General features: G+C 51.0%; 7 protein-coding genes across 7 annotated transcripts; all 7 read left to right on the top strand.

Moving 5' to 3' along the window:
* Nucleotides 1-1,282: 1,282 nt before the first annotated feature.
* Nucleotides 1,283-1,594, top strand: LOC115901165 (feather beta keratin-like). Its single transcript, XM_030943566.1, has one exon. The coding sequence runs from the start codon at nt 1,283-1,285 to the stop codon at nt 1,592-1,594; it is 312 nt and encodes a 103-aa protein (XP_030799426.1).
* A 2,699-nt stretch (nt 1,595-4,293) lies between these two features.
* Nucleotides 4,294-4,605, top strand: LOC115901096 (feather beta keratin-like). The gene has a single exon (XM_030943423.1). It carries the CDS (start codon nt 4,294-4,296, stop codon nt 4,603-4,605), a length of 312 nt encoding a protein of 103 aa, XP_030799283.1.
* A 2,703-nt stretch (nt 4,606-7,308) lies between these two features.
* Nucleotides 7,309-7,620, top strand: LOC115901202 (feather beta keratin-like). The gene has a single exon (XM_030943637.1). The coding sequence runs from the start codon at nt 7,309-7,311 to the stop codon at nt 7,618-7,620; it is 312 nt and encodes a 103-aa protein (XP_030799497.1).
* Nucleotides 7,621-16,339: 8,719 nt separating this feature from the next.
* LOC115901171 (feather beta keratin-like) lies at nt 16,340-16,651 on the top strand. Its single transcript, XM_030943575.1, has one exon. It carries the CDS (start codon nt 16,340-16,342, stop codon nt 16,649-16,651), a length of 312 nt encoding a protein of 103 aa, XP_030799435.1.
* Nucleotides 16,652-19,348: 2,697 nt separating this feature from the next.
* On the top strand, nt 19,349-19,660 carry LOC115901121 (feather beta keratin-like). Its single transcript, XM_030943472.1, has one exon. The coding sequence runs from the start codon at nt 19,349-19,351 to the stop codon at nt 19,658-19,660; it is 312 nt and encodes a 103-aa protein (XP_030799332.1).
* A 2,688-nt stretch (nt 19,661-22,348) lies between these two features.
* On the top strand, nt 22,349-22,690 carry LOC115900965 (feather beta keratin-like). Its single transcript, XM_030943189.1, has one exon. The coding sequence runs from the start codon at nt 22,349-22,351 to the stop codon at nt 22,688-22,690; it is 342 nt and encodes a 113-aa protein (XP_030799049.1).
* Nucleotides 22,691-25,012: 2,322 nt separating this feature from the next.
* LOC115901131 (feather beta keratin-like) lies at nt 25,013-25,324 on the top strand. Its single transcript, XM_030943485.1, has one exon. It carries the CDS (start codon nt 25,013-25,015, stop codon nt 25,322-25,324), a length of 312 nt encoding a protein of 103 aa, XP_030799345.1.
* Nucleotides 25,325-27,087: the final 1,763 nt, after the last annotated feature.

The raw sequence follows: 27,087 nt of genomic DNA, 5'->3' as shown, positions 1-27,087 counted from the left end.
AAGTCAGAGGGAGTAAATGCACTGCAAGGGGGCAGGTGCTAAAGCCCAGCACAGCTGCAAAGCCCAGAGCAGCCTGGCAGGGTGAAGAGGGCTCCCCTTCACAACACACCCACAACCTGATGACACCCATATTATTCCTAGGTATTCTTGGATATTCTGGTTTCCCTGACACACACATTCTAAGCAAATCTTCCCAAATACCAACTCTTACTTAAAAGCTGCTGCCTCGGTCAGATGGACGTGGACTCAAGGGCAAGACATGGAGTTGTACAGCTGCTGGAAGGAAAACATTCCCCACCGTCCCATCACTTACACAGCTGCAACAGGAAAAACTGATGTTATCATTTCCATTCTAGTGACTCTAAATAGTAACACGGTTACTTTTTCTGAAAATTCAATATCTCAGTTCCTTCATCTGCTCCTCACATGTCTTGTTCTTCTTATCTTTCACCAGCTACGATGAAGCAACACAAGACTTTGGGGAGCAAGGGAGGCTTCCCTAAACACCTAAACGGGATAGTCTGCCCATTTCCTGTGGAAAAATCATGCCATATGGACAGGTTTAAAAAGTTGGAAAGCTGGTAGGAAAGGAAAGAATGTAATGGAAGGGGAGACTCCTCACCCCCAAAAGAGCTGCAAAGCCGGGACCAGCCTGATGTGGCTGTGGAGGGAATGATGCTCCTCTTCACAAGACACCAACAAAGCACAGCACACACAGTGACCTCACTGATGACACCCCACCGTCCAAAGATTTGGTCATGACTTCAGCCTTTCCTGAAAAGCATCATCACCACCAAACTTCGGTCTCTCAAACTCACACATTAAAGCATCCACCAAGGACAGATGGACACAGACTCAAGAGTAGACTATGGCATTGCAGACTTATGGGAAGGAAAACATTCCACACCTCAAGACTCACCAGGAGGGGCCAGCTAAAAACTGCAGGCTCAAAAATGCTGCAGGGTCAAGGGTAGGGTTGCCTCACCCATCCAAGACCAGAATAAAAGCTGGCCCAGAGCCTCTCTCCCTCACACACTTCTCCTCAAGCCTTCTCCTCCTGCTCCTGTTCTGACAACCAGGTGAGCCTCAAACCCCCCTGCTCCTGCACCCCCAGCCCCTCTCTTCCAGCATGCTGAGCTCCAGCCTCAGCAGCCCTCACACATCCTGACAGTTCCACAACAGCTGCCACACTCCCTCACCATTCCCATCACTGTGCCTCAGACCCCCATGCCCCTGCCCTGCCTCACCCCCCTCTCTTCCAGGCACCCTCCACACCACACGCATGGCCTGCTACAACAGCTGCAGTCCCTGCGGACCCACCCCGCTGGCCAACAGCTGCAACGAGCCCTGTGCCCTGCAATGCCAGGATTCCCGCGTCATCATCAACCCTTCCCCTGTGCTGGTCACCCTGCCAGGACCCATCATGACCTCCTTCCCCCAGAACACCGCTGTAGGATCCACCTCCTCCGCTGCTCTGGGCACTGAGCTCAATGCCCAGGGACAGCCCATCTCTGGGGGATTTGGCTTTGGCCTTGGCTATGGCCTGGGAGGCCTGGGTTGCTATGGCAGAAGGGGCTATGGCTCCATCTGCTAAGGGCCCTCAGCACCACCCCTGACACCACCAGCTCTGGCCTCTGCCAACAGCTCCGGCAGCAAAACACCTCAGCTGGTCTTTTCCCTACCTGCTCTGCCAACCCGCTCCCTTCAATCTCTTTCTCCTTTCTCTTCGATTTTATTGCCTCAATAAAGTTCTGTTGCATCAAAGCCTGAGATGCCTCCTTTTGTGTTTGAATCCCAGTGGTCTCCCCTCCTTACTCAGCACAGTGCCACAAATGAACAGGCCATTGGGGGGGATGGAAAAGAGCCAAAACATCTTTCTTAGCAAGGATGTCACCACCTGTACCAAATAAGACTGGCAAGGGATGTAAGGGAGGAGGGAGACAAATTTCCAGAACATGAGACAAGCCCATCACCTGATAACACCAAAGGCTTTGACACATCCATGCTGTCCTGTGCATGGCTCTGGCAAATATGGTCCATGCCAGAACATTCTGGAAAAATTCTCTTCCCAGCAGGACTCTCAAACCCTCACTGCAAACAGAGAAACAACATCATCCACTTGGGTAGGAACCCTCCTGCCCAAGCAAGAGCAGCATTTCCAGAACCATGGACAGGTCAGGATTGGAACGCCAATGACAGAGACTCCACCACCTCTTCCCCAATCTGACTGCCCTCACAATGAATAGCTCTTTCTGCGCCAAGGAAATTCAATCTGTTTTCGTATCCACCCTTGCCCTCTTTTCCCTCATGGCAGCACTGCTGAGATCAGTCAGACTTCCTCGACTTCATTCCATGCCATCAGGCATTTGCACTCACTGATGACACTCCCCTGCCCATCCTTGTCTCCTGGGAGCCCCAGGTATCTCGATCCTCTGTCAAAGAGCCCCTTAGATTATCTTGGTGGCCTTGTACTGGTTTTGTTCCAGTAAGTCCATGAGGTTCTTCTGCTGGGGAGCCCAGAAATGCCCACACCAACCCACCTAAGTGTTGAGGATGTTGGTCTGTGTTGGTTCCGTGGATACAACTCTTGAACTACTTCCCTTGAGACTTGACTTTGCATGGATTTCAGATCTTGCCCAGAATGTTATATATTATAAAAATCTAGCAGTCCAATTCACTGACCATTTACACAACCTGTCCATTCTGGGATAGTCTGGGATGATGCCGTAGGAGACACAGTAAATATCCCAGGTGAAAAAATGGAGGTTAACACCAGCCATGTCTCTCTCATAATCCCCAATTAGCTGCTCTTCTCTGTAGCTAACACTGAGGTCATTAATTTTTGATTTTGCCCCCCAAAATTAATGCTAACTTCTCCTTAATATCTTCCTGTCTGACCTGCTCTTGGCAGTCCTTTACAGAATTACGAAATTGTCCCATCCATGTCTGCAGGAAGGAGGTGCCTGGAGAGCCATTAGCAAAGTCAGAGGGAGTAAATGCACTGCAAGGGGCAGGTGCTAAAGCCCAGCACAGCTGCAAAGCCCAGGGCAGCCTGGCAGGGTGAAGAGGGCTCCCCTTCACAACACACCCACAACCTAAACCACACAAGTGACACAAAATGACCTCACTGATGACACCCATATTATTCCTAGGTATTCTTGGATATTCTGGTTTCCCTGACACACACATTCTAAGCAAATCTTCCCAAATACCAACTCTTACTTAAAAGCTGCTGCCTGGGTCAGATGGACGCAGACTCAAGGGCAGCACTTGGAGTTGTACAGCTGCTGGAAGGAAAATATTCCCCACCTTCCCATCACTTACACAGCTGCAACAGGCAAAACTGATGTTATCATTTCCATTCTAGTGACTCTAAATAGTAACACGGTTACTTTTTCTGAAAATTCAATATCTCAGTTCCTTCATCTGCTCCTCACATGTCTTGTTCTTCTTATCTTTCACCAGCTACGATGAAGCAACACAAGACTTTGGGGAGCAAGGGAGGCTTCCCTAAACACCTAAACGGGATAGTCTGCCCATTTCCTGTGGAAAAATCATGCCATATGGACAGGTTCAAAAAGTTGGAAAGATGGTAGGAAAGGAAAGAATGTAATGGAAGGGGAGACTCCTCACCCCCAAAAGAGCTGCAAAGCCGGGACCAGCCTGATGTGGTTGTGGAGGGAATGATGCTCCTCTTCACAAGACACCAACAAAGCACAGCACACACAGTGACCTCACTGATGACACCCCACCGTCCAAAGCTTTGGTCATGACTTCAGCCTTTCCTGAAAAGCATCATCACCACCAAACTTCGGTCTCTCAAACTCACACATTAAAGCGTCCACCAAGGACAGATGGACACAGACTCAAGAGTAGACTATGGCATTGCAGACTTATGGGAAGGAAAACATTCCACACCTCAAGACTCACCAGGAGGGGCCAGCTAAAAACTGCAGGCTCAAAAATGCTGCAGGGTCAAGGGTAGGGTTGCCTCACCCATCCAAGACCAGAATAAAAGCCGGCCCAGAGCCTCTCTCCCTCACACACTTCTCCTCAAGCCTTCTCCTCCTGCTCCTGTTCTGACAACCAGGTGAGCCTCAAACCCCCCTGCTCCTGCACCCCCCAGCCCCTCTCTTCCAGCATGCTGAGCTCCAGCCTCAGCAGCCCTCACACATCCTGACAGTTCCACAACAGCTGCCACACTCCCTCACCATTCCCATCACTGTCCCTCAGACCCCCATGCCCCCTGCCCTGCCTCACCCCTCTCTTCCAGGCACCCTCCACACCACACCCATGGCCTGCTACGACCGCTGCAGTCCCTGCGGACCCACCCCGCTGGCCAACAGCTGCAACGAGCCCTGTGCCCTGCAATGCCAGGATTCCCGCGTCATCATCAACCCTTCCCCTGTGCTGGTCACCCTGCCAGGACCCATCATGACCTCCTTCCCCCAGAACACCGCTGTAGGATCCACCTCCTCCGCTGCTCTGGGCACTGAGCTCAATGCCCAGGGACAGCCCATCTCTGGGGGATTTGGCTTTGGCCTTGGCTATGGCCTGGGAGGCCTGGGCTGCTATGGCAGGAGGGGCTATGGCTCCATCTGCTAAGGGCCCTCAGCACCACCCCTGACACCACCAGCTCTGGCCTCTGCCAACAGCTCCGGCAGCAAAACACCTCAGCTGGTCTTTTCCCTACCTGCTCTGCCAACCCGCTCCCTTCAATCTCTTTCTCCTTTCTCTTCGATTTTATTGCCTCAATAAAGTTCTGTTGCATCAAAGCCTGAGATGCCTCCTTTTTGTGTTTGAATCCCAGTGGTCTCCCCTCCTTACTCAGCACAGTGCCACAAATGAACAGGCCATTGGGGGGGATGGAAAAGAGCCAAAACATCTTTCTTAGCAAGGATGTCACCACCTGTACCAAATAAGACAGGCAAGGGATGTAAGGGAGGAGGGAGACAAATTTCCAGAACATGAGACAAGCCCATCACCTGATAACACCAAAGGCTTTGACACATCCATGCTGTCCTGTGCATGGCTCTGGCAAATATGGTCCATGCCAGAACATTCTGGAAAAATTCTCTTCCCAGCAGGACTCTCAAACCCTCACTGCAAACAGAGAAACAACATCATCCACTTGGGTAGGAACCCTCCTGCCCAAGCAAGAGCAGCATTTCCAGAACCATGGACAGGTCAGGATTGGAACGCCAATGACAGAGACTCCACCACCTCTTCCCCAATCTGACTGCCCTCACAATGAATAGCTCTTTCTGCGCCAAGGAAATTCAATCTGTTTTCGTATCCACCCTTGCCCCTCTTTTCCCTCATGGCAGCACTGCTGAGATCAGCCAGACTTCCTCGACTTCATTCCATGCCATCAGGCATTTGCACTCACTGATGACACTCCCCTGCCCATCCTTGTCTCCTGGGAGCCCCAGGTATCTCGATCCTCTGTCAAAGAGCCCCTTAGATTATCTTGGTGGCCTTGTACTGGTTTTGTTCCAGTAAGTCCATGAGGTTCTTCTGCTGGGGAGCCCAGAAATGCCCACACCAACCCACCTAAGTGTTGAGGATGTTGGTCTGTGTTGGTTCCGTGGATACAACTCTTGAACTACTTCCCTTGAGACTTGACTTCACCTGCATTTCAGATCTTGCCCAGAATGTTATATATGATAAAAATCTAGCAGTCCAATTCACTGACCATTTACACAACCTGTCCATTCTGGGATAGTCTGGGATGATGCCGTAGGAGACACAGTAAATATCCAGGTGAAAAAATGGAGGTTAACACCAGCCATGTCTCTCTCATAATCCCCAATTAGCTGCTCTTCTCTGTAGCTAACACTGAGGTCATTAATTTTTGATTTTGCCCCCCAAAATTAATGCTAACTTCTCCTTAATATCTTCCTGTCTGACCTGCTCTTGGCAGTCCTTTACAGAATTACGAAATTGTCCCATCCATGTCTGCAGGAAGGAGGTGCCTGGAGAGCCATTAGCAAAGTCAGAGGGAGTAAATGCACTGCAAGGGGCAGGTGCTAAAGCCCAGCACAGCTGCAAAGCCCAGGGCAGCCTGGCAGGGTGAAGAGGGCTCCCCTTCACAACACACCCACAACCTAAACCACACAAGTGACACAAAATGACCTCACTGATGACACCCATATTATTCCTAGGTATTCTTGGATATTCTGGTTTCCCTGACACACACATTCTAAGCAAATCTTCCCAAATACCAACTCTTACTTAAAAGCTGCTGCCTGGGTCAGATGGACGCAGACTCAAGGGCAGCACTTGGAGTTGTACAGCTGCTGGAAGGAAAATATTCCCCCCACCTTCCCATCACTTACACAGCTGCAACAGGCAAAACTGATGTTATCATTTCCATTCTAGTGACTCTAAATAGTAACACGGTTACTTTTTCTGAAAATTCAATATCTCAGTTCCTTCATCTGCTCCTCACATGTCTTGTTCTTCTTATCTTTCACCAGCTACGATGAAGCAACACAAGACTTTGGGGAGCAAGGGAGGCTTCCCTAAACACCTAAACGGGATAGTCTGCCCATTTCCTGTGGAAAAATCATGCCATATGGACAGGTTCAAAAGTTGGAAAGATGGTAGGAAAGGAAAGAATGTAATGGAAGGGGAGACTCCTCACCCCCAAAAGAGCTGCAAAGCCGGGACCAGCCTGATGTGGTTGTGGAGGGAATGATGCTCCTCTTCACAAGACACCAACAAAGCACAGCACACACAGTGACCTCACTGATGACACCCCACCATCCAAAGCTTTGGTCATGACTTCAGCCTTTCCTGAAAAGCATCATCACCACCAAACTTCGGTCTCTCAAACTCACACATTAAAGCATCCACCAAGGACAGATGGACACAGACTCAAGAGTAGACTATGGCATTGCAGACTTATGGGAAGGAAAACATTCCACACCTCAAGACTCACCAGGAGGGGCCAGCTAAAAACTGCAGGCTCAAAAAATGCTGCAGGGTCAAAGGTAGGGTTGCCTCACCCATCCAAGACCAGAATAAAAGCTGGCCCAGAGCCTCTCTCCCCTCACACACTTCTCCTCAAGCCTTCTCCTCCTGCTCCTGTTCTGACAACCAGGTGAGCCTCAAACCCCCCCTGCTCCTGCACCCCCAGCCCCTCTCTTCCAGCATGCTGAGCTCCAGCCTCAGCAGCCCTCACACATCCTGACAGTTCCACAACAGCTGCCACACTCCCTCACCATTCCCATCACTGTCCCTCAGACCCCCATGCCCCTGCCCTGCCTCACCCCCTCTCTTCCAGGCACCCTCCACACCACACCCATGGCCTGCTACGACCGCTGCAGTCCCTGTGGACCCACCCCGCTGGCCAACAGCTGCAACGAGCCCTGTGCCCTGCAATGCCAGAATTCCCGCGTCATCATCAACCCTTCCCCTGTGCTGGTCACCCTGCCAGGACCCATCATGACCTCCTTCCCCCAGAACACCGCTGTAGGATCCACCTCCTCCGCTGCTCTGGGCACTGAGCTCAATGCCCAGGGACAGCCCATCTCTGGGGGATTTGGCTTTGGCCTTGGCTATGGCCTGGGAGGCCTGGGTTGCTATGGCAGAAGGGGCTATGGCTCCATCTGCTAAGGGCCCTCAGCACCACCCCTGACACCACCAGCTCTGGCCTCTGCCAACAGCTCCGGCAGCAAAAACACCTCAGCTGGTCTTTTCCCTACCTGCTCTGCCAACCCGCTCCCCTTCAATCTCTTTCTCCTTTCTCTTCGATTTTATTGCCTCAATAAAGTTCTGTTGCATCAAAGCCTGAGATGCCTCCTTTTGTGTTTGAATCCCAGTGGTCTCCCCTCCTTACTCAGCACAGTGCCATAAATGAACAGGCCATTGGGGGGATGGAAAGAGCCAAAACATCTTTCTTAGCAAGGATGTCACCACCTGTACCAAATAAGACTGGCAAGGGATGTAAGGGGAGGAGGGAGACAAATTTCCAGAACATGAGACAAGCCCATCACCTGATAACACCAAAGGCTTTGACACATCCATGCTGTCCTGTGCATGGCTCTGGCAAATATGGTCCATGCCAGAACATTCTGGAAAAATTCTCTTCCCAGCAGGACTCTCAAACCCTCACTGCAAACAGAGAAACAACATCATCCACTTGGGTAGGAACCCTCCTGCCCAAGCAAGAGCAGCATTTCCAGAACCATGGACAGGTCAGGATTGGAACGCCAATGACAGAGACTCCACCACCTCTTCCCCAATCTGACTGCCCTCACAATGAATAGCTCTTTCTGCGCCAAGGAAATTCAATCTGTTTTCGTATCCACCCTTGCCCTCTTTTCCCTCATGGCAGCACTGCTGAGATCAGCCAGACTTCCTCGACTTCATTCCATGCCATCAGGCATTTGCACTCACTGATGACACTCCCCTGCCCATCCTTGTCTCCTGGGAGCCCCAGGTATCTCGATCCTCTGTCAAAGAGCCCCTTAGATTATCTTGGTGGCCTTGTACTGGTTTTGTTCCAGTAAGTCCATGAGGTTCTTCTGCTGGGGGCCCAGAAATGCCCACACCAACCCACCTAAGTGTTGAGGATGTTGGTCTGTGTTGGTTCCGTGGATACAACTCTTGAACTACTTCCCTTGAGACTTGACTTTGCATGGATTTCAGATCTTGCCCAGAATGTTATATATTATAAAAATCTAGCAGTCCAATTCACTGACCATTTACACAACCTGTCCATTCTGGGATAGTCTGGGATGATGCCGTAGGAGACACAGTAAATATCCCAGGTGAAAAAATGGAGGTTAACACCAGCCATGTCTCTCTCATAATCCCCAATTAGCTGCTCTTCTCTGTAGCTAACACTGAGGTCATTAATTTTTGATTTTGCCCCCCAAAATTAATGCTAACTTCTCCTTAATATCTTCCTGTCTGACCTGCTCTTGGCAGTCCTTTACAGAATTACGAAATTGTCCCATCCATGTCTGCAGGAAGGAGGTGCCTGGAGAGCCATTAGCAAAGTCAGAGGGAGTAAATGCACTGCAAGGGGGCAGGTGCTAAAGCCCAGCACAGCTGCAAAGCCCAGAGCAGCCTGGCAGGGGTGAAGAGGGCTCCCCTTCACAACACACCCACAACCTAAACCACACAAGTGACACAAAATGACCTCACTGATGACACCCATATTATTCCTAGGTATTCTTGGATATTCTGGTTTCCCTGACACACACATTCTAAGCAAATCTTCCCAAATACCAACTCTTACTTAAAAGCTGCTGCCTGGGTCAGATGGACGCAGACTCAAGGGCAGCACTTGGAGTTGTACAGCTGCTGGAAGGAAAATATTCCCCCACCTTCCCATCACTTACACAGCTGCAACAGGCAAAACTGATGTTATCATTTCCATTCTAGTGACTCTAAATAGTAACACGGTTACTTTTTCTGAAAATTCAATATCTCAGTTCCTTCATCTGCTCCTCACATGTCTTGTTCTTCTTATCTTTCACCAGCTACGATGAAGCAACACAAGACTTTGGGGAGCAAGGGAGGCTTCCCTAAACACCTAAACGGGATAGTCTGCCCATTTCCTGTGGAAAAATCATGCCATATGGACAGGTTCAAAAAGTTGGAAAGATGGTAGGAAAGGAAAGAATGTAATGGAAGGGGGAGACTCCTCACCCCCAAAAGAGCTGCAAAGCCGGGACCAGCCTGATGTGGTTGTGGAGGGAATGATGCTCCTCTTCACAAGACACCAACAAAGCACAGCACACACAGTGACCTCACTGATGACACCCCACCGTCCAAAGCTTTGGTCATGACTTCAGCCTTTCCTGAAAAGCATCATCACCACCAAACTTCGGTCTCTCAAACTCACACATTAAAGCGTCCACCAAGGACAGATGGACACAGACTCAAGAGTAGACTATGGCATTGCAGACTTATGGGAAGGAAAACATTCCACACCTCAAGACTCACCAGGAGGGGCCAGCTAAAAACTGCAGGCTCAAAAAATGCTGCAGGGTCAAGGGTAGGGTTGCCTCACCCATCCAAGACCAGAATAAAAGCCGGCCCAGAGCCTCTCTCCCTCACACACTTCTCCTCAAGCCTTCTCCTCCTGCTCCTGTTCTGACAACCAGGTGAGCCTCAAACCCCCCTGCTCCTGCACCCCCAGCCCCTCTCTTCCAGCATGCTGAGCTCCAGCCTCAGCAGCCCTCACACATCCTGACAGTTCCACAACAGCTGCCACACTCCCTCACCATTCCCATCACTGTCCCTCAGACCCCCATGCCCCTGCCCTGCCTCACCTCCCTCTCTTCCAGGCACCCTCCACACCACACCCATGGCCTGCTACGACCGCTGCAGTCCCTGCGGACCCACCCCGCTGGCCAACAGCTGCAACGAGCCCTGTGCCCTGCAATGCCAGGATTCCCGCGTCATCATCAACCCTTCCCCTGTGCTGGTCACCCTGCCAGGACCCATCATGACCTCCTTCCCCAGAACACCGTCGGATCCACCTCCTCCGCTGCTCTGGGCACTGAGCTCAATGCCCAGGGACAGCCCATCTCTGGGGGATTTGGCTTTGGCCTTGGCTATGGCCTGGGAGGCCTGGGCTGCTATGGCAGGAGGGGCTATGGCTCCATCTGCTAAGGGCCCTCAGCACCACCCCTGACACCACCAGCTCTGGCCTCTGCCAACAGCTCCGGCAGCAAAACACCTCAGCTGGTCTTTTCCCTACCTGCTCTGCCAACCCGCTCCCTTCAATCTCTTTCTCCTTTCTCTTCGATTTTATTGCCTCAATAAAGTTCTGTTGCATCAAAGCCTGAGATGCCTCCTTTTGTGTTTGAATCCCAGTGGTCTCCCCTCCTTACTCAGCACAGTGCCACAAATGAACAGGCCATTGGGGGGGATGGAAAAGAGCCAAAACATCTTTCTTAGCAAGGATGTCACCACCTGTACCAAATAAGACAGGCAAGGGATGTAAGGGAGGAGGGAGACAAATTTCCAGAACATGAGACAAGCCCATCACCTGATAACACCAAAGGCTTTGACACATCCATGCTGTCCTGTGCATGGCTCTGGCAAATATGGTCCATGCCAGAACATTCTGGAAAAATTCTCTTCCCAGCAGGACTCTCAAACCCTCACTGCAAACAGAGAAACAACATCATCCACTTGGGTAGGAACCCTCCTGCCCAAGCAAGAGCAGCATTTCCAGAACCATGGACAGGTCAGGATTGGAACGCCAATGACAGAGACTCCACCACCTCTTCCCCAATCTGACTGCCCTCACAATGAATAGCTCTTTCTGCGCCAAGGAAATTCAATCTGTTTTCGTATCCACCCTTGCCCTCTTTTCCCTCATGGCAGCACTGCTGAGATCAGCCAGACTTCCTCGACTTCATTCCATGCCATCAGGCATTTGCACTCACTGATGACACTCCCCTGCCCATCCTTGTCTCCTGGGAGCCCCAGGTATCTCGATCCTCTGTCAAAGAGCCCCTTAGATTATCTTGGTGGCCTTGTACTGGTTTTGTTCCAGTAAGTCCATGAGGTTCTTCTGCTGGGGAGCCCAGAAATGCCCACACCAACCCACCTAAGTGTTGAGGATGTTGGTCTGTGTTGGTTCCGTGGATACAACTCTTGAACTACTTCCCTTGAGACTTGACTTCACCTGCATTTCAGATCTTGCCCAGAATGTTATATATTATAAAAATCTAGCAGTCCAATTCACTGACCATTTACACAACCTGTCCATTCTGGGATAGTCTGGGATGATGCCGTAGGAGACACAGTAAATATCCAGGTGAAAAAATGGAGGTTAACACCAGCCATGTCTCTCTCATAATCCCCAATTAGCTGCTCTTCTCTGTAGCTAACACTGAGGTCATTAATTTTTGATTTTGCCCCCCAAAATTAATGCTAACTTCTCCTTAATATCTTCCTGTCTGACCTGCTCTTGGCAGTCCTTTACAGATACGAAATTGTCCCATCCATGTCTGCAGGAAGGAGGTGCCTGGAGAGCCATTAGCAAAGTCAGAGGGAGTAAATGCACTGCAAGGGGCAGGTGCTAAAGCCCAGCACAGCTGCAAAGCCCAGGGCAGCCTGGCAGGGTGAAGAGGGCTCCCCTTCACAACACACCCACAACCTAAACCACACAAGTGACACAAAATGACCTCACTGATGACACCCATATTATTCCTAGGTATTCTTGGATATTCTGGTTTCCCTGACACACACATTCTAAGCAAATCTTCCCAAATACCAACTCTTACTTAAAAGCTGCTGCCTGGGTCAGATGGACGCAGACTCAAGGGCAGCACTTGGAGTTGTACAGCTGCTGGAAGGAAAATATTCCCCACCTTCCCATCACTTACACAGCTGCAACAGGCAAAACTGATGTTATCATTTCCATTCTAGTGACTCTAAATAGTAACACGGTTACTTTTTCTGAAAATTCAATATCTCAGTTCCTTCATCTGCTCCTCACATGTCTTGTTCTTCTTATCTTTCACCAGCTACGATGAAGCAACACAAGACTTTGGGGAGCAAGGGAGGCTTCCCTAAACACCTAAACGGGATAGTCTGCCCATTTCCTGTGGAAAAATCATGCCATATGGACAGGTTCAAAAAGTTGGAAAGATGGTAGGAAAGGAAAGAATGTAATGGAAGGGGAGACTCCTCACCCCCAAAAGAGCTGCAAAGCCGGGACCAGCCTGATGTGGTTGTGGAGGGAATGATGCTCCTCTTCACAAGACACCAACAAAGCACAGCACACACAGTGACCTCACTGATGACACCCCCACCATCCAAAGCTTTGGTCATGACTTCAGCCTTTCCTGAAAAGCATCATCACCACCAAACTTCGGTCTCTCAAACTCACACATTAAAGCATCCACCAAGGACAGATGGACACAGACTCAAGAGTAGACTATGGCATTGCAGACTTATGGGAAGGAAAACATTCCACACCTCAAGACTCACCAGGAGGGGCCAGCTAAAAACTGCAGGCTCAAAAATGCTGCAGGGTCAAAGGTAGGGTTGCCTCACCCATCCAAGACCAGAATAAAAGCTGGCCCAGAGCCTCTCTCCCTCACACACTTCTCCTCAAGCCTTCTCCTCCTGCTCCTGTTCTGACAACCAGGTGAGCCTCAAACCCCCCTGCTCCTGCACCCCCAGCCCCTCTCTTCCAGCATGCTGAGCTCCAGCCTCAGCAGCCCTCACACATCCTGACAGTTCCACAACAGCTGCCACACTCCCTCACCATTCCCATCACTGTCCCTCAGACCCCCATGCCCCTGCCCTGCCTCACCCCCTCTCTTCCAGGCACCCTCCACACCACACCCATGGCCTGCTACGACCGCTGCAGTCCCTGTGGACCCACCCCGCTGGCCAACAGCTGCAACGAGCCCTGTGCCCTGCAATGCCAGAATTCCAGCGTCATCATCAACCCTTCCCCTGTGCTGGTCACCCTGCCAGGACCCATCATGACCTCCTTCCCCCAGAACACCGCCGTGGGATCCACATCCTCCGCTGCCCGGGCACTGAGCTCAATGCCCAGGGACAGCCCATCTCTGGGGGATTTGGCTTTTGGCCTTGGCTATGGCCTGGGAGGCCTGGGCTGCTATGGCAGGAAGGGGCTATGGCTCCATCTGCTAAGGGCCCTCAGCACCAGCCCTGACACCACCAGCTCTGGCCTCTGCCAACAGCTCCGGCAGCAAAACACCTCAGCTGGTCTTTTCCCTACCTGCTCTGCCAACCCGCTCCCTTCAATCTCTTTCTCCTTTCTCTTCGATTTTATTGCCTCAATAAAGTTCTGTTGCATCAAAGCCTGAGATGCCTCCTTTTGTGTTTGAATCCCAGTGGTCTCCCCTCCTTACTCAGCACAGTGCCACAAATGAACAGGCCATTGGGGGATGGAAAAGAGCCAAAACATCTTTCTTAGCAAGGATGTCACCACCTGTACCAAATAAGACAGGCAAGGGATGTAAGGGAGGGAGGGAGACAAATTTCCAGAACATGAGACAAGCCCATCACCTGATAACACCAAAGGCTTTGACACATCCATGCTGTCCTGTGCATGGCTCTGGCAAATATGGTCCATGCCAGAACATTCTGGAAAAATTCTCTTCCCAGCAGGACTCTCAAACCCTCACTGCAAACAGAGAAACAACATCATCCACTTGGGTAGGAACCCTCCTGCCCAAGCAAGAGCAGCATTTCCAGAACCATGGACAGGTCAGGATTGGAACGCCAATGACAGAGACTCCACCACCTCTTCCCCAATCTGACTGCCCTCACAATGAATAGCTCTTTCTGCGCCAAGGAAATTCAATCTGTTTTCGTATCCACCCTTGCCCTCTTTTCCCTCATGGCAGCACTGCTGAGATCAGCCAGACTTCCTCGACTTCATTCCATGCCATCAGGCATTTGCACTCACTGATGACACTCCCCTGCCCATCCTTGTCTCCTGGGAGCCCCAGGTATCTCGATCCTCTGTCAAAGAGCCCCTTAGATTATCTTGGTGGCCTTGTACTGGTTTTGTTCCAGTAAGTCCATGAGGTTCTTCTGCTGGGGAGCCCAGAAATGCCCACACCAACCCACCTAAGTGTTGAGGATGTTGGTCTGTGTTGGTTCCGTGGATACAACTCTTGAACTACTTCCCTTGAGACTTGACTTCACCTGCATTTCAGATCTTGCCCAGAATGTTATATATTATAAAAATCTAGCAGTCCAATTCACTGACCATTTACACAACCTGTCCATTCTGGGATAGTCTGGGATGATGCCGTAGGAGACACAGTAAATATCCAGGTGAAAAAATGGAGGTTAACACCAGCCATGTCTCTCTCATAATCCCCAATTAGCTGCTCTTCTCTGTAGCTAACACTGAGGTCATTAATTTTTGATTTTGCCCCCCAAAATTAATGCTAACTTCTCCTTAATATCTTCCTGTCTGACCTGCTCTTGGCAGTCCTTTACAGAATTACGAAATTGTCCCATCCATGTCTGCAGGAAGGAGGTGCCTGGAGAGCCATTAGCAAAGTCAGAGGGAGTAAATGCACTGCAAGGGGGCAGGTGCTAAAGCCCAGCACAGCTGCAAAGCCCAGGGCAGCCTGGCAGGGTGAAGAGGGCTCCCCTTCACAACACACCCACAACCTAAACCACACAAGTGACACAAAATGACCTCACTGATGACACCCATATTATTCCTAGGTATTCTTGGATATTCTGGTTTCCCTGACACACACATTCTAAGCAAATCTTCCCAAATACCAACTCTTACTTAAAAGCTGCTGCCTGGGTCAGATGGACGCAGACTCAAGGGCAGCACTTGGAGTTGTACAGCTGCTGGAAGGAAAATATTCCCCACCTTCCCATCACTTACACAGCTGCAACAGGCAAAACTGATGTTATCATTTCCATTCTAGTGACTCTAAATAGTAACACGGTTACTTTTTCTGAAAATTCAATATCTCAGTTCCTTCATCTGCTCCTCACATGTCTTGTTCTTCTTATCTTTCACCAGCTACGATGAAGCAACACAAGACTTTGGGGAGCAAGGGAGGCTTCCCTAAACACCTAAACGGGATAGTCTGCCCATTTCCTGTGGAAAAATCATGCCATATGGACAGGTTCAAAAAGTTGGAAAGATGGTAGGAAAGGAAAGAATGTAATGGAAGGGGAGACTCCTCACCCCCAAAAGAGCTGCAAAGCCGGGACCAGCCTGATGTGGTTGTGGAGGGAATGATGCTCCTCTTCACAAGACACCAACAAAGCACAGCACACACAGTGACCTCACTGATGACACCCCACCATCCAAAGCTTTGGTCATGACTTCAGCCTTTCCTGAAAAGCATCATCACCACCAAACTTCGGTCTCTCAAACTCACACATTAAAGCATCCACCAAGGACAGATGGACACAGACTCAAGAGTAGACTATGGCATTGCAGACTTATGGGAAGGAAAACATTCCACACCTCAAGACTCACCAGGAGGGGCCAGCTAAAAACTGCAGGCTCAAAAATGCTGCAGGGTCAAAGGTAGGGTTGCCTCACCCATCCAAGACCAGAATAAAAGCTGGCCCAGAGCCTCTCTCCCTCACACACTTCTCCTCAAGCCTTCTCCTCCTGCTCCTGTTCTGACAACCAGGTGAGCCTCAAACCCCCCTGCTCCTGCACCCCCAGCCCCTCTCTTCCAGCATGCTGAGCTCCAGCCTCAGCAGCCCTCACACATCCTGACAGTTCCACAACAGCTGCCACACTCCCTCACCATTCCCATCACTGTCCCTCAGACCCCCATGCCCCTGCCCTGCCTCACCCCCCTCTCTTCCAGGCACCCTCCACACCACACCCATGGCCTGCTACGACCGCTGCAGTCCCTGTGGACCCACCCCGCTGGCCAACAGCTGCAACGAGCCCTGTGCCCTGCAATGCCAGAATTCCAGCGTCATCATCAACCCTTCCCCTGTGCTGGTCACCCTGCCAGGACCCATCATGACCTCCTTCCCCCAGAACACCGCCGTCGGATCCACATCCTCCGCTGCCGTGGGCACTGAGCTCAATGCCCAGGGACAGCCCATCTCTGGGGGATTTGGCTTTGGCCTTGGCTATGGCCTGGGAGGCCTGGGCTGCTATGGCAGAAGGGGCTATGGCTCCATCTGCTAAGGGCCCTCAGCACCAGCCCTGACACCACCAGCTCTGGCCTCTGCCAACAGCTCCGGCAGCAAAACACCTCAGCTGGTCTTTTCCCTACCTGCTCTGCCAACCCGCTCCCTTCAATCTCTTTCTCCTTTCTCTTCGATTTTATTGCCTCAATAAAGTTCTGTTGCATCAAAGCCTGAGATGCCTCCTTTTGTGTTTGAATCCCAGTGGTCTCCCCTCCTTACTCAGCACAGTGCCACAAATGAACAGGCCATTGGGGGGGATGGAAAAGAGCCAAAACATCTTTCTTAGCAAGGATGTCACCACCTGTACCAAATAAGACAGGCAAGGGATGTAAGGGAGGAGGGAGACAAATTTCAGAACATGAGACAAGCCCATCACCTGATAACACCAAAGGCTTTGACACATCCATGCTGTCCTGTGCATGGCTCTGGCAAATATGGTCCATGCCAGAACATTCTGGAAAAATTCTCTTCCCAGCAGGACTCTCAAACCCTCACTGCAAACAGAGAAACAACATCATCCACTTGGGTAGGAACCCTCCTGCCCAAGCAAGAGCAGCATTTCCAGAACCATGGACAGGTCAGGATTGGAACGCCAATGACAGAGACTCCACCACCTCTTCCCCAATCTGACTGCCCTCACAATGAATAGCTCTTTCTGCGCCAAGGAAATTCAATCTGTTTTCGTATCCACCCTTGCCCTCTTTTCCCTCATGGCAGCACTGCTGAGATCAGCCAGACTTCCTCGACTTCATTCCATGCCATCAGGCATTTGCACTCACTGATGACACTCCCCTGCCCATCCTTGTCTCCTGGGAGCCCCAGGTATCTCGATCCTCTGTCAAAGAGCCCCTTAGATTATCTTGGTGGCCTTGTACTGGTTTTGTTCCAGTAAGTCCATGAGGTTCTTCTGCTGGGGAGCCCAGAAATGCCCACACCAACCCACCTAAGTGTTGAGGATGTTGGTCTGTGTTGGTTCCGTGGATACAACTCTTGAACTACTTCCCTTGAGACTTGACTTCACCTGCATTTCAGATCTTGCCCAGAATGTTATATATTATAAAAATCTAGCAGTCCAATTCACTGACCATTTACACAACCTGTCCATTCTGGGATAGTCTGGGATGATGCCGTAGGAGACACAGTAAATATCCAGGTGAAAAATGGAGGTTAACACCAGCCATGTCTCTCTCATAATCCCCAATTAGCTGCTCTTCTCTGTAGCTAACACTGAGGTCATTAATTTTTGATTTTGCCCCCCAAAATTAATGCTAACTTCTCCTTAATATCTTCCTGTCTGACCTGCTCTTGGCAGTCCTTTACAGAATTACGAAATCGTCCCATCCATGTCTGCAGGAAGGAGGTGCCTGGAGAGCCATTAGCAAAGTCAGAGGGAGTAAATGCACTGCAAGGGGGCAGGTGCTAAAGCCCAGCACAGCTGCAAAGCCCAGGGCAGCCTGGCAGGGTGAAGAGGGCTCCCCTTCACAACACACCCACAACCTAAACCACACAAGTGACACAAAATGACCTCACTGATGACACCCATATTATTCCTAGGTATTCTTGGATATTCTGGTTTCCCTGACACACACATTCTAAGCAAATCTTCCCAAATACCAACTCTTACTTAAAAGCTGCTGCCTGGGTCAGATGGACGCAGACTCAAGGGCAGCACTTGGAGTTGTACAGCTGCAGCAAGGAAAACATTCCCCACCTTCCCATCACTTACACAGCTGCAACAGGCAAAACTGATGTTATCATTTCCATTCTAGTGACTCTAAATAGTAACACGGTTACTTTTTCTGAAAATTCAATATCTCAGTTCCTTCATCTGCTCCTCACATGTCTTGTTCTTCTTATCTTTCACCAGCTACGATGAAGCAACACAAGACTTTGGGGAGCAAGGGAGGCTTCCCTAAACACCTAAACGGGATAGTCTGCCCATTTCCTGTGGAAAAATCATGCCATATGGACAGGTTCAAAAAGTTGGAAAGATGGTAGGAAAGGAAAGAATGTAATGGAAGGGGAGACTCCTCACCCCCAAAAGAGCTGCAAAGCCGGGACCAGCCTGATGTGGTTGTGGAGGGAATGATGCTCCTCTTCACAAGACACCAACAAAGCACAGCACACACAGTGACCTCACTGATGACACCCCACCATCCAAAGCTTTGGTCATGACTTCAGCCTTTCCTGAAAAGCATCATCACCACCAAACTTCGGTCTCTCAAACTCACACATTAAAGCATCCACCAAGGACAGATGGACACAGACTCAAGAGTAGACTATGGCATTGCAGACTTATGGGAAGGAAAACATTCCACACCTCAAGACTCACCAGGAGGGGCCAGCTAAAAACTGCAGGCTCAAAAATGCTGCAGGGTCAAGGGTAGGGTTGCCTCACCCATCCAAGACCAGAATAAAAGCCGGCCCAGAGCCTCTCTCCCTCACACACTTCTCCTCAAGCCTTCTCCTCCTGCTCCTGTTCTGACAACCAGGTGAGCCTCAAACCCCCCTGCTCCTGCACCCCCAGCCCCTCTCTTCCAGCATGCTGAGCTCCAGCCTCAGCAGCCCTCACACATCCTGACAGTTCCACAACAGCTGCCACACTCCCTCACCATTCCCATCACTGTCCCTCAGACCCCCATGCCCCTGCCCTGCCTCACCTCCCTCTCTTCCAGGCACCCTCCACACCACACCCATGGCCTGCTACGACCGCTGCAGTCCCTGCGGACCCACCCCGCTGGCCAACAGCTGCAACGAGCCCTGTGCCCTGCAATGCCAGGATTCCCGCGTCATCATCAACCCTTCCCCTGTGCTGGTCACCCTGCCAGGACCCATCATGACCTCCTTCCCCCAGAACACCGCCGTCGGATCCACCTCCTCCGCTGCTCTGGGCACTGAGCTCAATGCCCAGGGACAGCCCATCTCTGGGGGATTTGGCTTTGGCCTTGGCTACGGCCTGGGAGGCCTGGGCTGCTATGGCAGAAGGGGCTATGGCTCCATCTGCTAAGGGCCCTCAGCACCAGCCCCTGACACCACCAGCTCTGGCCTCTGCCAACAGCTCCGGCAGCAAAACACCTCAGCTGGTCTTTTCCCTACCTGCTCTGCCAACCCGCTCCCTTCAATTTCTTTCTCCTTTCTCTTCGATTTTATTGCCTCAATAAAGTTCTGTTGCATCAAAGTCTGAAATGCCTCCTTTTGTGTTTGAATCCCAGTGGTCTCCCCTCCTTACTCAGCACAGTGCCACAAATGAACAGGCCATTGGGGGGGATGGAAAAGAGCCAAAACATCTTTCTTAGCAAGGATGTCACCACCTGTACCAAATAAGACAGGCAAGGGATGTAAGGGAGGAGGGAGACAAATTTCCAGAACATGAGACAAGCCCATCACCTGATAACACCAAAGGCTTTGACACATCCATGCTGTCCTGTGCATGGCTCTGGCAAATATGGTCCATGCCAGAACATTCTGGTAAAATTCTCTTCCCAGCAGGACTCTCAAACCCTCACTGCAAACAGAGAAACAACATCATCCACTTGGGTAGGAACCCTCCTGCCCAAGCAAGAGCAGCATTTCCAGAACCATGGACAGGTCAGGATTGGAACGCCAATGACAGAGACTCCACCACCTCTTCCCCAGTCTGACTGCCCTCACAATGAATAGCTCTTTCTGCGCCAAGGAAATTCAATCTGTTTTCGTATCCACCCTTGCCCTCCTTTCCCTCATGGCAGCACTGCTGAGATCAGCCAGACTTCCTCGACTTCATTCCATGCCATCAGGCATTTGCACTCACTGATGACACTCCCCTGCCCATCCTTGTCTCCTGGGAGCCCCAGGTATCTCGATCCTCTGTCAAAGAGCCCCTTAGATCATCTTGGTGGCCTTGTACTGGTTTTGTTCCAGTAAGTCCATGAGGTTCTTCTGCTGGGGAGCCCAGAAATGCCCACACCAACCCACCTAAGTGTTGAGGATGTTGGTCTGTATTGGCTCCGTGGATACAACTCTTGAACTACTTCCCTTGAGACTTGACTTTGCATGGATTTCAGATCTTGCCCAGAATGTTATATATGATAAAAATCTAGCAGTCCAATTCACTGACCATTTACACAACCTGTCCATTCTGGGATTGTCTGGGATGATGCCGTAGGAGACACAGTCAGTATCCCAGGTGAAAAAATGGAGGTTAACACCAGCCATGTCTCTCTCATAATCCCCAATTAGCTGCTCTTCTCTGTAGCTAACACTGAGGTCATTAATTTTTGATTTTGCCCCCCAAAATTAATGCCAACTTCTCCTTAATATCTTCCTGTCTGACCTGCTCTTGGCAGTCCTTTACAGAATTACGAAATTGTCCCATCCATGTCTGCAGGAAGGAGGTGCCTGGGGAGCCATTAGCAAAGTCAGAGGGAGTAAATGCACTGCAAGGGGGCAGGTGCTAAAGCCCAGCACAGCTGCAAAGCCCAGAGCAGCCTGGCAGGGCGAAGAGGGCTCCCCTTCACAACACACCCACAACCTAAACCACACAAGTGACACAAAATGACCTCACTGATGACACCCATATTATTCCTAGGTATTCTTGGATATTCTGGTTTCCCTGACACACACATTCTAAGCAAATCTTCCCAAATACCAACTCTTACTTAAAAGCTGCTGCCTCGGTCAGATGGACGTGGACTCAAGGGCAAGACATGGAGTTGTACAGCTGCTGGAAGGAAAACATTCCCCACCTTCCCATCACTTTCACAGCTGCACCAGGCAAAACTTATGATTTCCATTCTAGTGACTCTAGAGAGTAACAAGGTTACTCTCTTCTTCTGAAAATTCAACATCTCCAGTTTCTTCAACTGCTCCTCACTTGTCTTGTTCTTCTTATCTTTCACCAGCTAGGATGAATCAACACAGACTGTGGGAAGCATCTGTGGCATCCCTAAACACATAAATGGGATAACCTGCCCGTTTCCTGTGGATAAATCATAGCATATTGACAGGTTTAGAAAGCTGGAAATATGGTAGAGAGGAAGAGAATATAATGGAAGGGAACACCCCTCACTCCCAAAAGAGCTGCAAAGCCGGGACCAGCCTGATGTGGCTGTGGGGGGAATGATGCTCCTCTTCACAAGACACCAACAAAGCACAGCACACACAGTGACCTCACTGATGACACCCCACTGTCCAAAGCTTTGGTCATGACTTCAGCCTTTCCTGAAAAACACCAGCAGCAGCAAACTTTGGTCCTTTAAACTCACATATTAAAGATGCTGCCAAGGACAGATGGTCATGGACTCAAGAGTAGGATATGACATTGAAGAGTTCTGGGAAGGAAAACATTCCCCACCTCAAGACTCACCAGAGGGGGCCAGCTAAAAACTGCAATCTCCAAAATGCTGCAGTGTCAAGGGTAGTGCTTTCCACACATACAGGATGAGCATAAAAGCCAGTCCACAGCCTCCCTCACATACTTGTCCTGACTCCTCCTGCTCCTGCTGACAACCAGGTGAGCCTCAAGCCATGACCCTCCTGCTCATGCACCCCTGACTCCTCTCTTTCAACATGCTCTGCCTCAGACTCTGCAGCCCCCACAGCTTCCCACAGCCCCACAACAGCCTCCACACTCCCTCACCCTCCTGCATCACTGCCCCTGCCTCACCCCTGCCCTGCCTCACCCCTCTGTCTTCCAGGCACCCTCCACACCACACCCATGGCCTGCAACAGCCTCTGCCGTCCCTGCGGACCCACCCCGCTGGCCAACAGCTGCAACGAGCCCTGTGCCCTGCAATGCCAGGATTCCCGCGTCATCATCAACCCTTCCCCTGTGCTGGTCACCCTGCCGGGACCCATCATGACCTCCTTCCCCCAGAACACCGCCGTCGGATCCACCTCCTCCGCTGCTCTGGGCACTGAGCTCAGTGTGCAGGGACAGCCCATCTCTGGGGGATTTGGCTTTGGCCTTGGCTACGGCCTTGGCTACGGCCGTGGATTTGGCTACGGCCTGGGAGGCCTGGGCTGCTATGGCAGGAGGGGCTATGGCTCCATCTGCTAAGGGCCCTCAGCACCACCCCTGACACCACCAGCTCTGGCCTCTGCCAACAGCTCCTGCAACCAAAGCACCTTGGCTGATGAGAGCACATCAGACCAGCTCTTCTCAATTTCTTCACCTTGCACATCAGACCAGCTCTTCTCAATTTCTTCACCTTGCACATCAGACCAGCTCTTCTTAATTTCTTCATCTTCCCTCATCTTTCTTTTGCCTCAATAGACTTCTGCTGCATCAAAGCCTTACCTACCTCCTCTCCTTTTTGAATTCTGCCTCACATGCTTACCCAGCACAGTGCCAGAAATAAACAGGCCATTGGAGTAGATGGAAAATGGCACAACACATTTTCTTGGCAATATATCCCTACAAGTAACAACTAAGACTGGTACGAGAAAATTGGTTGAGGGAGGGCCTTCCAAAATAGGACCCAAAGCCATCATTTTCTACACCAAAGTCTTTGATACATCAGTGCTCTCCAGTTCATCAATGGTTCTGGTTAAGTCTCTTCATGCCAGCACACACTTGACAAAGTCTCTTCCCAGCAGGAATCTCAAGCCTTTCTGCCAAAGAGGGGAAGTATATCACATCCACTTAGGCATAAACTCTGGCTTCTCAGCCACTCTTCAGGCCTCTCACTGCACTCTTAGGCAACCTGGGCTTGTTCAGATGATCTGAGAGTGTAGAATGGGAAAGAGCATCAAAGGCTTCACAAAAGAGTTCTGTCCAACAGCAGCCACAGCTCTCCCCCCATGCCCAGGCTGAGTCACTGGCACATGGCAGACACAGAGCTCAGCCAAGCACCATTTCCTCAAGGGAAATCCTCCAAGACAACTGGCCTCACCCACCAGCACTTGCCACAACTCAAGACCCCAAAGGCCTGGCTCGCCCCTCACCTGCTGCTGCTCCCATCTACCCTCTCCTCCCTTGCACAGCTGCCCCCCAACCCCCATGGAATCCCCTCAGCTGGAAAAGACACTTGACATTCACTCCAAATGTAAACCCAATCTGCGAATGCCACCAACCTCAGAAATGTTTCACTTGTAGGAGACCTAAAAGTAAAATGGCATCAAGACCAACTATTAGGACATCACTTCTAAGGCCACCACGAAACATCCCCAAAACCCAAATCTCCATGGCTTCTAAATTCCTCCAGAAATGGTGACTAAATCACTGCCCTGGGCAGCCATGTACAGGGCTTGAAACTCAAACTTCCAAACTCAACCTCCCCTGGGGTAACTTGACTCCATTCCCTCTCCTCCGATGGCTGGATAAAAGGAAAACAAGACTAATGTCAGATGGTTTCCTTTCCGGTAACTCCAGGAGGCCAAAGGGTCAACCTTCTTCTGAAAATTGAACATTCCCCAGTTCCTTCACCTGCTCCTCATTTGTCTTGTTCTCCTTTCCCCTCACCACTCTTCTTTCCCTTGTGTAAGAGCCGAGCTCTGTGACCCCACAGTGAGACCTTCCTGGGCCCAGGTAAGAGGAGTGCTACGGATGAACAAACACAAGACACTGGGGAGCATGACAGGCATCCCTGAAACACAGGCATCACTCTCCCATGTCCAGGAGGAAAGGAAAGGCATGGAGAGAGGCCTGCAGACACGGAGCAAAGTTAGGGAAGGAGAGAACATGATGAAAGATCCTGAAATGTCATCCTGAGTACACCTGCAAATCCAAGACCATCCCAACAGACCTGGGAGGGAATGAGGCCCGTCTTCACAAGACAGCCACAAACCACAGCACACCAGTGTTGTGGAGTGACTTCACTGTTGACATCTCACTGTCCAAAGCGTTGGTCATGTTGTCAGCCCTGCCTGAAAAACAACATCATCACCAAACTTTTCTCTTTATTACTCGCATTTAAAAGCTGCCGCCAATGTCAGATTGACACAGACTCAAGAACTGGACATGACACAGCAGAAATGTGGAAAGGGAAACATTCCCCATCTCATCACTCACCAGGCTGGGTCAGCAAAGAGCTGCTGCCTGCAAAATGCCCCTAGGCCATGGGACAAGGCTGTCCCACCCCTCCAGGACCAGCATAAAAGCCGGCCCACAGCCTCTCTCCCTCACACACTTCTCCTCAAGCCTTCTCCTCCTGCTCCTGCCAACAACCAGGTGAGTCTCAAGCCCGCAAACCTCCCGCACCTGTACTCCTGGCCCCTCTCTTCCAGCACACTCAGACCGAGCCTCAGCAGCCCTCATGGCTTCCCCCCACTACAGCCCCCACACTCTCTCACTCTACTGACGCTTCACCCCTTCCACCCCCACACCCCTCTACCCTGCCTCACCCCCCTCTGTCTTCCAGGCACCCTCCACACCACACCCATGGCCTGCAACAGCCTCTGCAGTCCCTGCGGACCCACCCCGCTGGCCAACAGCTGCAACGAGCCCTGTGCCCTGCAATGCCAGGATTCCAGCGTCATCATCAACCCTTCCCCTGTGCTGGTCACCCTGCCAGGACCCATCATGACCTCCTTCCCCCAGAACACCGCCGTCGGATCCACCTCCTCCGCTGCTCTGGGCACTGAGCTCAATGCCCAGGGACAGCCCATCTCTGGGGGATTTGGCTTTGGCCTTGGCTATGGCCTGGGAGGCCTGGGCTGCTATGGCAGAAGGGGCTATGGCTACATCTGCTGAAGGCCCTCAGCACCAGCCCTGACACCACCAGCTCTGGCCTCTGGCACGAGCATCTGCAATCAAAGCAGCTTCTCTGATGGTCTCTACCTGCACCTCACTCTGGATCCGTTCAAGTTCTGACTCTTGCCTTTTAATTCTTTTGTCTCAATAAAGTTTTCCTTCATCAAAGCCTCACATGTCTCTTCCTTTTGAATTCCAATGTTCTCACATCCTCAACCATGGGGTGGGTGGAAAAGGGGCACAACACCTTCCAAAACAAGTAAAATCCCAACAGTAACAACCAGGACTGCCACACAAAGCAGGGTTGAATGGTGACCGTCCAGAACATGACAAAATCACATCTCCTGCCATACCAAAGGCATTGATACAACAATGCATTCCTGCTCATTGCTCTGGCAAAGACTCTCCATGACAGCTTTCCCTTCACAAGACCTCCTCCCATCACAACTCTCAAACCACACAAACAATCACACAAACATCCACTCTGAGAGAAACTCAGGAAGTGCTGCAAGGGCTTCCATCGCCTCTGCTCAAGAAAGGCTACCCAGAGAAGGATTTCCAGAACCATGGACACTTCAGGTTTTCATCTCTCTGGACACAGAGACTCCTGCACCTCTTCCACGCTGTGACCACCCTCACACTAAAACAGGCTTGTCTGCTCTGCCCATGGAATTCCATCTGTTTTCTCTTGTGCCATTGCCAACTTGTAACAACTGCCATCCAGACTTGTCTCCTGGAACTCCCAGTTCTCTCAGTCCTCTCTGAAAAATCCTCCAGCCCTTTAAATATCTTGGTAGCCCTGGACTGGCTTTGTTTCACTAAGTTTGTGGGCCTCCTCCCCTGGGGACCCCAGAACTGCTCACACTGACTCACAGCATTTTTGAGTATGTTGAGCAGTTTTGGCCTCATGGATCTGACTCTAGAGTTGTTTCATTTGAAGCTTGGCTCAACCTTGAATTTGGATCACAATTTTCATTCAGGTACTTTGAGAGAGTAAAACGGTCAACTCTTTTGTTATGAAAGCAAAAAACACTCAGGTTTTTCAACTGCTCCTCACACGTCATCTTCTTAGCCTGCAGCAGGATTCCTTTCCAGGTTTCACTCAGAGCCCAGCAATGGGACCCCACAGTGTGGGGGTTGGCCAGTTGAGACGAGCACTATGGATGAACCAACACCAGACACTGGACACAAGGGGAGGCGTCACAGAGAATGCTTTCAAATCTCCAGCAGGAAATGCCTGGCACAGACAGAGGTTCAGAATGTTGGCAGCGGGACAAGGAGGGAGAGAATGCGATGGATGGGGACAATCATCATCCCCAGAAGAGCTGCAAAGCCCAGATGAGCCTGACGTGGCTGTGGGGGAATGAGGACCCTCCTCTCCACAAGACACCCATAAACCACAGCACACCAGGGCCAGGGAGTGACTTCACTGGTAACACCACACTGTCAAAAGCTTTGGTCACGTCTACACACTGCCACAAAAATCAGCATCATCAACAGCCCTTGGTCTCTAACACCTGCATCTAAAAGCTGCCGCCAAGGTCATATGAACACAGATTCAAAGGTAGAACATGACACTGCAGAGTTGTGGGATGCAAAACACTCCCCACCTCAGGACTCATCACTCTGAGCCAACCAGGAACTGTGGCCTGCAAAATGCCCCAAGGCCATGGGACAAGGCTGTCCCACCCATCCAGAACCAGCATAAAAGCCGGCCCAGAGCCTCTCTCCCTCACACACTTCTCCGCAAGCCTTCTCCTCCT

Source organism: Camarhynchus parvulus, chromosome 2 (assembly GCF_901933205.1).
Source record: "Camarhynchus parvulus chromosome 2, STF_HiC, whole genome shotgun sequence".
Classification (NCBI taxonomy): domain Eukaryota; kingdom Metazoa; phylum Chordata; class Aves; order Passeriformes; family Thraupidae; genus Camarhynchus; species Camarhynchus parvulus.
Note: the sequence above shows the minus strand (reverse complement) of the source record. Positions and strands in the feature narration are given on the sequence as shown.